This window comes from Opisthorchis viverrini, assembly GCF_000715545.1.
Source record: "Opisthorchis viverrini unplaced genomic scaffold opera_v5_53, whole genome shotgun sequence".
NCBI classification, from domain to species: domain Eukaryota; kingdom Metazoa; phylum Platyhelminthes; class Trematoda; order Opisthorchiida; family Opisthorchiidae; genus Opisthorchis; species Opisthorchis viverrini.
In genome coordinates, this window is record NW_008751710.1 from 999,662 (window position 1) to 1,013,085 (window position 13,424).

General features: G+C 43.6%; 1 protein-coding gene across 1 annotated transcript; it reads right to left on the minus strand.

Moving 5' to 3' along the window:
• Window positions 1-1,222: 1,222 nt before the first annotated feature.
• On the minus strand, window positions 1,223-1,408 carry T265_03674 (hypothetical protein; the record flags this gene model as incomplete). The annotated part of the gene is made up of 2 exons (XM_009168216.1): window positions 1,223-1,333; window positions 1,367-1,408. The coding sequence occupies 2 exons, from the start codon at window positions 1,406-1,408 to the stop codon at window positions 1,223-1,225; spliced, it is 153 nt and encodes a 50-aa protein (XP_009166480.1).
• Window positions 1,409-13,424: the final 12,016 nt, after the last annotated feature.

Sequence of the window (13,424 nt, forward strand, 5' to 3'; positions counted from 1 at the left end):
GATCTTTTCCTGAAGTAAGAAATACGAGCAAAAAGGGAGCGTTTTTGTCAAGTTAAATGAAGTAGTCATGGGAGTCTTATCAGGAGTTGACGGTCAAATTCTTTGAATGGCATGGTCCGGATTGCCGTCTCCTACTTGAAAATTTTGTGCACTACTGCATCAGTAGGACGGCAGCTCAAATTTTATCGATATTGTCCAATTTCTGGAAACCATCCTCACTCAAAACATGCTACAAGCAAGGGCTTGGCATAATACCATCTGAAGAGACGAGGATTTCAAACGTTTCGAATGTGGACCACGTAGTCAAAACCAAGCCAAGTAGCCTCCCTGCTATATTAACCGGAACACCGCGGAAAACTAACAGAATCGCTTCAAAACTTCTTGACATACATATCAGGAAATGCTTGAAATTTATGACCTGTTGGTTGGATCGATCGTTAAAAATACGTATGGACAGAACGATGCGTCTTTCAGGCAGTGCACTTTATGGGTCACCGAAATACCAGGATTGTTAACTACGTATATTCGGTTCCCCCAAAAGACAGCGTAAAAAATAGGTCTTTTATTAGGGATCGTACCTTAATGGGGAAGAATATTCCCTTTCTTGGTTCGCTATATTCTATCATTCAGTCTGCGAATCACAGTTCGATGGCTGGTTACGCCACTAGGCAGGTATAGTATCGTTTACACACACACACACAATCCTAAGACCAGCCCCATTTTAAGAAGCCCACAGAAGAATTTTACGTGTGCACAAGTGCTACATTCTTTCAAAAGATGTTGGGTCAAGAAATGTTGGCCAATTATACCTCGAGTCTTCGACTTTTGCTTCGCTACACATCACCCAACTAACGCTGTTTCTCATTAGTTTCAAACAAAAGTCTTTCCAACTTAAATGCATCCGAAGAAAGCGGATTTCCAACTTTCTAAGCAAGGTTGGTCGTTTTTTTCCGGTGAACCCTCAACATATCCGGTGATCAGGAATATATTTTCGCTGTCTTGGGGCTCGAATTCGTGACCTCTGACATACAAGCCGAGCGTGTCACTAGACCACACTTGCCGAACATGAGCTAGCACGTCCGAGCCGGCGGAGGGATTTGAATGGCTTACCCGAAACCCCGATCAATGACTCAGTAGCTTTGTTGGTTGTGTCGATCGATTGACCTACGGGTGGGTGGTTTTTGAAGGGAGAGAAGGAACACTTAAGAGGCTTCGTGAAAAATCAGTCACATCGATCAAGAATAGACACACTCGACTTCTCAGAAGTGATAAATAGGTTGTGGTTGGCACGTCTGGCAGTTGGAATGCCAGATCGGGCGAGTTCCGGTGACTTCTAATATGACTTCCACTTCGCTTAGGAACTCACCGGTATCATTTCGCTAGGGCCATGAAGAGAGTTTTCGGACATGACTGACGAGAGTTTGAAAACAATGAGCAAAGTATGAGCCGGTTGAAATCGGGGCAGATAATTCCGATACATATTTAGCAAGTCACGTGAAACCGACTGATGGTAGCGGGTTGAGATATACCCAAAGTCCGCAAAACGCACTTTTGTGTGTACAAAGCTGTGGTTTAAAAAATTGAGCAGAATGTAGGTTGGTCATGTTTATCCCACTTTTTTCAGCTTTTTTCCCTCAGGGTCAGACGCGTCTTGTCCGTGGAAAGAGCAAAAAATCTGCAAAGCAAATACTGTAGTGGAGCAAAAGGGTATTTTTCATGAAGATTAAGGCAAAACTCCTCAAAATGGATCATGATTAGGGAACTGTACGGTGGGCAAAGTTCACGTAGCCTATTCGTTTGCAAGGCAGCACTATAGGCGAATCAGTAATGGACGGATTACACTATTGTTATCAGGACCTCCCGTAGCGCGTCAACATTAATCCTATTATTGGTCAAGTGACGGACTACCCCAGACTACAGCCATGTACTCTCACAGAGTAATAAAAGAATGTCTGCAAATTAATACATCTTAGTTCTGAAACGAAGAACTGATGCACCGAAATCATCCCGTTTGTCTTCGGTTGGTACTTCCTATATGATCATGAGTAGCCTCTAACTCAGTGAGACCGGCTCGAACAAAGCAGTTTATGGCGTGCCACGACGTGTCGTCAAACAAACGACTATTCAAAAAAATGCACGTTTTGGATTTGCATTTGGACAAATTTGAGTACGGTTTCCTTTTTTTTCTGGAGAGAAACATGAAATCCCATGGCACATGAGTCATTCTTTTGAGCAGACCTCAAATCGGAACTGTTCGGCAAGTATGAGCGAGCTTGTAAGCGACGTTCATGTTCGAATTCCATGCTCACACCACCTGAAGTGCACTGGCGTGCTGCACGATCAAGGATACTTTTCAGACTTTACGGAAGAAGTCATACTTTTGAATGAAACTGTTCACGAGTTTGCTGCAAACACATTGACAGTCCATGAAGGGTTTTGTCCTTTCTTGGGCTCATCAGGTAGGTACAATCCTCGAGTCTCCCTCGACCTCATCTTTTAATTGAACCGAAATCCTACGCAGTTGACGAATTTCATTCGTTTGCGCATCAAGGCTAATAGCCGAATCTCAGCCGAATGACTGTTCTGGTTGTGCTTTCGGGGAAATTTCAGCAAACTTTTTGACAGTTTTCCTCAAAAAACATACCGCTATATCTCAGGCAAAACTCCCATGGCAGTCTTTAGACAGTACGCTCAGTTGAAGACTTATTAGTGCACTGTTGATGATGGTAGTAGTAAAATTCAGAAGGTATATACACTAATAAAAGTTCTTACTACGGTTGACAGTAGTGGGTTGCAACACGTATAAAAATGGGAGCAAGTCAAAAGAGGAAAGTCCGGACGGCGTGAATGTGTTTTCTCCGCAGTATGGCTGCTACACGTGTTCCATAGTTATCCGTGGACTTGTGGAGAATGGTTGAACTCCTGCTCCCTGCGCGCGCGCGAGTCTGTGTGCTGACTGTGTTCGGTTTCCCTAGATGTAGGTCCGTTTGCGTGTATTCTGTCGTGTCAGTACATAAGCACATGAGCACACTCACTAGACGGTACAGACAACCGTTGTCCGATGAGTCGCCTCGATTTGGCGTGGTTTGTGAGTATGAAAAAAAGACAAGTCTTGTGATCCATTGAGCGACTGTGAGCTGAACAGTCAAGTACGTGGGTGACTGGGTGGCTACACATTCGGGTTCTCATGAGTGAATTAATCGAGTCCCACATGCTAAATGCTTTCGGATATCGCCGTCAAATTTCGTTACCCGGAATTATCAGCTGTCCCCGTTATTTGGAGGAAACTAAGTGATTCAGACAACATTTTTCTTGAATACTGGATTAGGGCTGGCTTTGAGGCGCCGAAAATGTTTTCCGCTTCATTAGCCCTTATCCCCGCCCTACACAAAGTTCCTCGAAATTGAATGTTCTTTTCACACCATCTGTTCACGATGCTTGAATTGACAAACCACAGGTTTAACTCAGTGTTTCGTGTCAGTGCGATTACGTCTCGGAATATTTTCACAATGGGACTATTTACGACGTGGTGTGCGACAACAAAGTTAGAAAAACGCTGAAGCAATTATTTTTAAACTGTTTTCAGTGTAAGTTTACGGACGATCGACGATTTGTTGTGTGTCAGTTGCGGCAGTAAGTATGGAGCCATCCGAAAAGCTAATGCTCTCTCCACTGGCGGAAGATGGCTTTGTAACCTGAAGAATTCCACATGGGATACACGTCCAAAGGTGGCTTATTGCTAGGCGTCATTAACTGAGTTTGTGGCCTTTTTAACCTTCGCTGCATGGCGGGCTTTCTGTAAACCCAAAATTAAGCGCCCAAAATCGTCCAGCTCGATCAAGGAATGTGCAAATGATAGTTAGGAGGTCAAATTGAACTCAGCAAGAAAGCAGCAGGGTTAAAAGAAAATCAGTTACTGATGACAAGCTGTTTGTCTCATCAAGTAACCCCTTAAAGGCCTGACCAAGAATCCACGCCCGATTCTGGCGGTGCGTACTCTCATTATATATTTGTGGGAGTTTGAATGTTTACTTTTCGATTTACTTACTAACCGATTGGAGTGTTTGATTTCCAACTCAACGCAACAGGAAGATTAATTAATTGTTACTTCCAAATGCGGATCCCTGTTCACTCCAACACCCAGAGTACAGCAGAACTGACAAAAACAGCTTTCCATACTTCATAAATTGAAAGATATAGTGCACTTTTCCACAAAAATTCTCTGCGGGATTCTGTGTGCGTAATAATTGCAGTTTTTAACAGTTGGTCCGAGACCTTCGGCTCGAGTTTGAAATTCCCTCCTGTCCCAGTTTCTAGGCAGTTGAAATCTGTTATCTTCTTGCACTTGTGTCCACTGGTTATCATGTCCCGGATGCCTTCAGCAAACGACTTAACTCTCTCCTTTGTGATAACCATTTGGGGATAACGAAATTTGACAAAAACGCACTGACCCTTGGGCTGGTTGATTGCAGTTTCATCATTTGTTAGGGTGTCATCTTCAAGTGTGACAGATTGGCTAAGCCCCGTTGATTGGTGCTGAGCCAGTGTGTAGGCCTTAAGTGATGTTGTGCTCGTATGACCTTGAATTTCAATTGGTCGCTTGGATAGCGTATGCTATTGACTGAGGAGCTGACTCATTTTCTGATTAATCGATAGCCGGCTGATCTTTGATCTTGGCCTTGTGATTCGCCCCGGTCATCCTTGCCGCGTCAGTCCCTCGGTTGTTTCATAATCCACTTATCTGACAGACAATTTCATTTGATATATCCGGTCAATGTGACGACATTCTGCTCGTGTATTGATTGGTGTAATTTGTGTGCCTGGTGTTTGAGGCTGTAGTGGACTCCAGTCTCTCCAGGATCTTTTCTACCTATCTTGTCTTTCCAAAACAGCCTGAGTCTACGGGTCTGAACTTGGGCTTTTCCAGATGTGTGTGTATTAAGAAGGAGGTAGAGAATCATATCCACTGATTGCTGCATTACGATTCGCCTTCTGTCAGTCACGATCATGATCACTATCATTTTTGACAGTAGAACTGGGTGCGAACACTGATGCCTGACTGCCGTCACGAAGAGAGTGACGGCTTGCACACCCCCATAACCCACCAAGCTATAGTGGAGAGTGCAAGGGTGACACTTACAAAGCCTTCTGTGGGAAGAGGTCCAGTCTTCTTGTCCTCCAAAGTGGGGGGTTCAATATATGTAGCAAATTGCTTCCTAAAACTTTGGACTACTCTTAAGGTTTTTTGCCAACTACCGTTGCTTTTCCGTTGGGTGTTCGAGTCAAAGGCTTTGGTTAAGTATCGCAATCGTCCACCAGACTGGGTGTCTGCGCTATGACAGTATTCCCACAATTTCTGTCCAATTATGATAGCTTATGCATATCATTCCGTCACGAACAGACTGTACCTTGCCGTGGTGTGACGCTTTGCGCCCCTCAGCGATCCATTGAGCTATATACTGGTGAGGTGCCCCCGCGATATTCAGAGTCTCCCATACCAGGTTTGTCAACGGTTAGAGCTCTGACGAACACAGTCTCCTGGCCCTCCAGGTTGGGGGTTGAAACATGTGGCTACGGAGTTGGGTTCGAACCAGGGACAATCTGGTCAAGACATTGTTGCGCTTTAACTACCAATCTATGTCAAGTACGTACGTTGTATAGAATATAGGTCTCTCTAGTAATTTTCAGAGGCATTTAAAACCTTTTTATGTGTACTCAAAAACAAAATTTCGTAAATTTTTCTCAGTGCATGTAAAGAATAGGTTTGAGGAATATGAATCTCCAGAAAGCTTAGATTACGATGTCTCTTGCCATATTTGTAAGAGAGACTTCAATGGAACAAAAAACAGTATAAATGTAGTCACAAAATCGACATTAAATTTGTCGTTCATTTTGAAGCCCGATGCACCTAACCCAAACCAAGATGGAGCAGTTTGATTGATTACACTTTAAGGAGCCGAATTGATAACTGATATGTGAATCGCTACTGGACACTTTTAAAACCGTGTCGATGTGACAGTGTATACCGCGAGCTGAAGAAATCATCTGTTAAACAAACTGTTCAACGCTAAAAAGTCTGCCATTTTTAGGAAAGAAAATGTCAGTTCAACTTGTGTACCCATATTTCAGAACTAACGAAGATAAATGTTGCACTTGGAGATGAATTGACATAATAAAAGCGCGGTTGTTTTTTTATCAGATTAGCGAATGAAAAGTAAAAAGGCGCGAAGGTTTCAACGTGACTTTGAACGTCCTTTTGTGGTACCTACACGGAAAATGTAAGCTTTTGGCTCAAACTCAGTCATTATATATATATATATATTCGAAATTGAAAAGAATAATCAGTCCTGGATGTACGGACCACTGGATATGTGGTATGTGTGTGTATATGGGAGAAAGGCACCCACCGACCGAATACAGAGTTCCCACAATGAACGTCCTGTGAACCACAAAACATGCATTCGAACTTTGACCTTCCTATTGCAGAACTCAGACGGGGAGAGGCAAATCAACTCTATTGTGTATCTCAAAACACTGGATATCCAAGAAGCGTTGCTATTAGAAGCTTAGAGAAATAACTCCCCGTCAACAAGAGGAGCATCTAAGTCACCAAACGAGGGTGCTGTGTCTATGAACAAAGTATCTATCCCGCAAAAAACCCCAAAATTGCAACCAAAAATTGCCCAGTGGGTTTCAAGCGTGTGTCACGCTACCTGACTGGGAAGTCCTGACTTGCGGGTCAATTGGTCGTCACAACCAGGACAGTTACTGGGTCGTCGTTCGATGAGTCGGGCACACCAGTCACATCACTCAAGCATGAACACGTAAGCCTGTTCAGACATGAAAATTCAGGTGCGAAAATCAAATATTAATTTTCTTGAAATAATGCTACTCTTTCTGCCTGGTCACGTGGTATCTGCCTTGTCAGTAGTGAAGAAGAGCGACGTCAACACCTCCTTAGCCTGTTCTCTTATTCAACCGGTTACGACCAACGGAATGCAAACCGGATCAGCTTGGTATATCAGAAAGTAATGCTCTGCATGCAATACACTACTGATAAGGTTGCTGAAAATTCTTCGACATGCCACGACCGGTTTCGCCCTTCTTAGGGATCATTAGGTAAGTGCTTCCGCCAACCTTATGTTCTATCTAAAACCAAATTGTACAAAGTTAACCAGATGCACTCATCCGCATACCAATTTGGTTTTGACGGGGTACTCATTTGGAACCAAGCTAAATCCCTCGTTTATGATGTTCAACGTATCACGTCTGTAGAATGTACTGCGACTTCTCGAGTATTGTGCAAGCTGAAACATGAAGCGGTCTGGTGCGGCAAATTCGGTCGAGTAGGGGAATCATAAACGAGTGATTCAGCTGGGTTCCAGATGAGTCTCTCGTCAAAACCAAATTGGTAAGCAAATGAGTGTATTTCGCTAACACACCGTATTGGTTTTAAGCAATTGAGGAAAACAAGATAAACCTCTGATCTAGGAGTTCTGCTGCGTGATGTTTTCAAGTTATCGTGTTGATGAGTGGGCAACCTCAAAACTGTAATGGACTGCCACTGTCAACGACTCACTCTGAATCAGCGGCCAGAAGTCGCAAAACGGAGTCGAAATTGAGGACCAAACGAAGAGCACTTTCACAGGAATTGGAAGCGTCAGAGTCATATTTGTACGGAGTGCAAAACTCAATCTCCAAATTATCCTGTTGCACACAAAGTCATACTCTGTGCCATGATTTTTCTCGTATTATTCCATTCAGTCGGACTACCGTTTTCCTGAGCAGCACTCAGTTGAACAACGGTCGAATTTCGATTGTGAGGCTTCAAACTACAGATTGAATTCCTGTGATCGGACAGTAAATCGACGGTCGTCATTTATCAGGAGGTTTTTGTATGCATCCCTCCATTTAAGTGGACTTTCTCAGAGTCTGTAAAAACAGGTGGAAACTTGTCATTGAACACCCACCTGGAGTCAGGCGTATTTTTTCATCAACAAAGACAAAATACGTCAATTCTGTGTTTAGTTTGGGAGTAAGAAATGCAGTCTACAAAAGTTTGATGATGGAAGAGACAGAGCTTAAAATCGTACAAAATAAACGTTTTCTGAAGACCAAGAGAACTGGGGAGGAAATACTGAAATTGGATGGATCCAAATTGACCTGAAAGCATCGTGACAAGTGTTGCAGGACTCTAAACAGTTAGAGTGAATGACCATCATAATTTTTCTCGTAAAAAGTCAGAAATTGTGTATGCATTCATGGAACTTTACTGGCGAATGCGTGAAAGGTGAAAGAGAAAGGCGTCCACTGGACGAATAGTCCCTTGAGCAATTTGATTGCCCAACACTGTTCCACCTGTCCGGGGGCCAGCCGTCCCTAACAACCGAACACCGCATCTTTTGTACGGATGTATCACGTGCAGGACACGGACCAAGCGGGGGCATGCCCTGATTGGTCAGAATGCCAGCCACTCCGAGTCGAGCATCTTTGACTCGAAGCTTCTCGTCTTCTCACGAAGATTCTGGCACGGCCCTGTGGAGCACTGGCTACCCTATGAATACAGTTGTAATAATTTTCCTTTGGGCTTTGTAGAGCTACCGTACCTTTTTATATACCATAGTGGGCGGAGAAGGAAGCCAAGGATACAGAGTTGCACTACCGTTCAGCAAGCACAACACCACCGGTGGTTCACATTATGCTCGTTTGGTCTAATCAGCCGAGCTACCATCATCAGCTTTCAGCAGTGCCATCGTGTGTACCTACTGCGGTAATTTTGTACATTCAACTAGGGACGAAAATAGTCGAACACATTGATCGGAACACTAACCGTTCGAACGTTACCTCAGTGTATGCCAAAGAATTCGCTTTAGGGGATGCGCAAGCAAGCATCAGTTTCGATTAGCTGACTGTAGAGAACAGGGCTAGAAATCAGCTGCAGCTGGGAAATAAGGTTTCTTCGAGACCATCTACTGGAAGCATCAAATCTGTCATTGCTGGTAACAGGCGTGAAAATCTAGAGTTGTTGTCATGACCTCTGGATCTGAATGAAGTATTTCGGACTGCCGCGATTATACTGGATTATGAGTTCCATTGACTTTAAATTGAGTTCAAAACGAAACACGAATGTATGCACACATGGACAGCCATAAGATAAGAAATAAGATCTCACGGAGGCAAAAAATCTGCAATATATCTGAACGAAGGGCACCACTCGATCAAATTGTTTCTCGTGGACTGTGTTTGGTGGGCCAATGTAGCCTGCAGGCCTCCACAGGTCCGTTTGGTGGACACCGTCAGGGGCCTAATAGTAACCGTCTCAGCTCGTTCCAGTGCTCTTAGAAAAATTTAATGGCACCCGGTAAGCAACCCTGAGCACTTTCAGCCGACTGGTTGGGGGATGGCACCAATCAGAATAACGGCAATCGCACTCTGAACAGTCACACAGCTAATCCAGTCCATGAGCATCTCGGCTTGTTCCCATCAATTCTTTCGAGTAGGCAGCAAATCGTGGGACTGACGCAGTTTAATGAGCATCAACAAACGATTGAGTAGAACAGAGAACTAGCAATCTATACAAGAGCATCCGATCACAATTGAATGGTATCTTTGACTGGGTTTCACTGAACGACCGTTTTAAACCATTGGTTGAACAAAGAGTCAAGGCTTCGAAAGACATACCGTTCCTAAAAAAGGCGGATTTAGGGGAGAGCTTCATCACGACTAAACGGCTTTTTTGAGATTCAACTTTTATCTCGTAAACTGCTCTGCAAGTCGGTTTTGCCTCACGAGAAGACGCGGAGGAGCATCGAAACAAATAGATGCACGTTGATTTGATAAATGTCTGATCCACCGAACGGTATATGAAAATTTCAAATTTTGTCTCATCGATGAATCACGTCATCCAAACGTCCATCTAACATTCATGAAATTTCGAGCTGTCACTTCGGAATGACAGATTCATTCTTGTCCGCTAGCTTAGCACACAACGGGCAACTGGCATGTACTTTTATCGCAAAATGTCCCACAGAAATACGGTTTGACGTCATGAGTGTCAACTGATGCGTCTGATGAAGTTGACGCGTCCCAGTTTGTTGGCAGTTTGGGGGAAATTCGCGGATTTTGACGGAGATTTTGCCCTGTACCGGAGAAGTGGATCTCGGCTTTTCAGCATAGATTAAATTCACTGACAAGATTAAAATTGCCTTTTAGATTCTTGTTCAACCTGTCTACAGTTTCAACCGCAAGAACGATTTGCTGCTCTGGATACACTGTATGAAGTTTTCCACAGATGCGTTACAGAGATCGCTCCACAGAGGTTGCACTGCAATTATTTCTCGTCAGTTTCGACCAAGCTCAGCTAGTAATGCCATCAGCCTCCAGTTCGACCTCTCTCTCATATGAGTAGCACAGTTGAGACTCCTCAAATGGCACTTATCACGAGATAGCCTGAAGGAAACACACGTCTGTATGCAAATGGAAGGAGATCGTTAGCTTTGAAAGTCCACCACTGTCAAGAGGAAACTTCACCGAAATCTGACTGCCGCAGTTGCCTCGTGTTTTGTTTTGGCCGTCTCAAAAGACCTCTGAATACATCAGCGAACATTCGAAATTCCACACGATTATTGATTCACCCGTTGATGAAATGAACTCATCACAGAGTTCTCTGCTATCTGATTAACAACTATCAAGGATAAGTAAACGTGGGTGATTCCAGTCAGTCCCCGTAGGACAGCCTAGTGACGGTACATTCAACCGCAGTAGACGTTAGGTATGAGTACATTGTCCCAGATGGTCTCAGTTGATCGACCGATTCAGAAAGGGTTAATAAATGAGACATGGAATGTTGTTCACAAAATGCTACGTTATTTGGGAAGGCCATCAGTGAAACTATCGCCCTTTATGGTTTGTAAAATCCTCTAAATGTAGGGGGCAGATCAAAAGTTTTTTAGTGTATGATGAGACAAAAGAGAGATGAAGGATCAAGAACTGAATCTTGAAGAACTGGAGGCATTCAGCTTGGATTTTTTACAATTCGCTGGTTCGTAATTTGGTCGATGAAGTGACAGTATCCTATTTCCATAGCCAGTTCGTCGTCCACTCTTCATTAGCAGGAGTACTGCATGTGCCATCCGTTTAGATGGTACAGTGTTCAGTAGATCAACGCTTAAAGTCCTATGGCTACCCAGTACTAGGTTCCGAGAGTTCCGACCACTCTAGAGGTGGCTCGATTGTAATATCACTGTGTCTGAACTATGAGGTGCGTCACCAACACACTTAAGGTATAACTTACGACTGGTACAAGGTGAAAACTCGCAAAAAAAGCCATTTTAACGTTTGACCAACCCGGCTTCTTGGTGCAGCCACATCAAGGCGTCGCACTATGGATAGGCCGTTGTGTGAGCAAAGTGCTGTCACAGACGTTACCCAGTTTGGTGGTCACATATCCGGGCACAATACAAACGGAAATCAGGTAGTCGCGTATCTCGACGTTGCGTATCTCCCAAGCGCTCTGCCTTCTTGGTCTGCAGCAGCGTTCCCGTAATAAAACACACACATAGGATAGGACAAGACTCAAACAGAATATACCTTTCGTAATACACTGAGGAATCTCGCCCCATGGTTGCACAATACCCTAATAAGAATCTGAAAAAATGACTGGGGCATACATCACAAACAGAGCATCGGGACGAATATGACTCAAGCCGCTCCAATAATGTTAACCGCAGATAGATAGAATGAAAGAATGAGAGACAAAGGAGGCAATGGAAGCGATTGCAGGATCTTTGGACTGATGACAAATTGATCCGCATGGTGGAGAGGTGAGACCTACATCATGAAGTCGGTGGTTTTGATGCCAGACCATCAGGGGCACAGTCATATCTGTCAAACTCACCCGGGTTCCAGGTGAGTCTCTCGCAAAACCGAATTAATTTGCAAATGAGTGTATTTCACTAGGAACGAAGCTTTGTTTTATTGTGCAATGTGGTCCGGTGAACTGATCGGTTTCGGCTATCTTTGCGCTAATTGCATTCGCCAATTCACGCAGGCTAGAGATGGCATCTTGGAAAAAACTACAAAGTGTATATCTTAACGAGTGCGCACATTTGACAATCGAGAATATTCAAGTGATTTTATTGACGTCTGAGCAATTGCTCGTGCATATCTGAGTGGGATAACCAGGCGTATAACTAACGTATAGGGTGTATGAGTCGCATGGATGGGAGTCCAGAAATTTTGAAAGTAACTATCGCCTTATATTGGACGTGTGATGCGAACAGGTAGTTAACACACCTGGAGGTGCCTTGATTTTATTATGCAACTCACAACATACAAGGCTGCTGAGAATGTCTGGACGAAGTTTTCAACCTCTTCGAAACTCATCAACTTGGAGAAGGTCTTGAACTTTGATCAACCACCTGTTCCACTTGAACATTAAATTATGCAACTACAAACCGGAAGTAAATAACTGTTGTCAACAAACCGATATGAATCTATTGTTTGTGGTATTCTCTTGAAGAATTTGATTATTTGATGAGCCGTGAGACTGGCGAAATCGGTCGTGGACTGTTAAGAACTTGTACAGCTCTCCATAAGTAGTGAGTTGTCAGGATAACATATTTCGATGTCTCAAAATTCGTGAAAACTGAAATATGAGGAGACTTTACTGCGCAGTTTAGAACACTCTCGGATGAAGAGTTAACATATGTCGAAGATGAGCGAAATACACTCATTTGCACACAAAGGTGGCGAGAGGTTTATCTGAAACCCAGCTAAATCTCCTGCTTACCAAAAGAAATTGAAATGCAAATGAGTGTATTTATCGGAATCGGTCCAATGTGGATTCAAGTAAAACGTAAGGTTGATGAAAACTCCGGACTGCGCCTACCTGATGAGCCTCAAGAAGGGCAAAACCGGTCGTGGGCTGTCGAAGAGTTCCCGGAAAACTTACGAGTAGTGTCCTGTGTGTAAACATACCGCGATATCTCGAATATCGTGTCAACTGAAACACGAGGTGGCCTGTGTTCAGCATATTCATTCGTAGAATATCATAAACGAGAGATTCATTTGAGTCTCTCGTGAAAACCAGATTGATTTGCAAATGAGTGTAGTCCCCGAAAACAGTCCAATTTGGGTTCAAGTAGAACAAAATTTTGTCGGAAACTTGGGGACTGCGCCTACCTGATGAGCTCCGAGAAAGATGAAACCGGTCGTGGGCTGTCGGAAAGCTTTCAGCAACCTTGTGAGCAGTTTCCTTTACGAAAATATACTGCGATATCTCGAATATAATGCAGCGTATTTGTTTGAACAATATCCTATACGAAAGATTCAGTTGCGTTTTCCGCGAAACACAATTTATGTTGCAAAGTATGTTTTCCTTTTCTCAACTCTTCCGTAATTGTTGACCGACTGATCATCTGAAT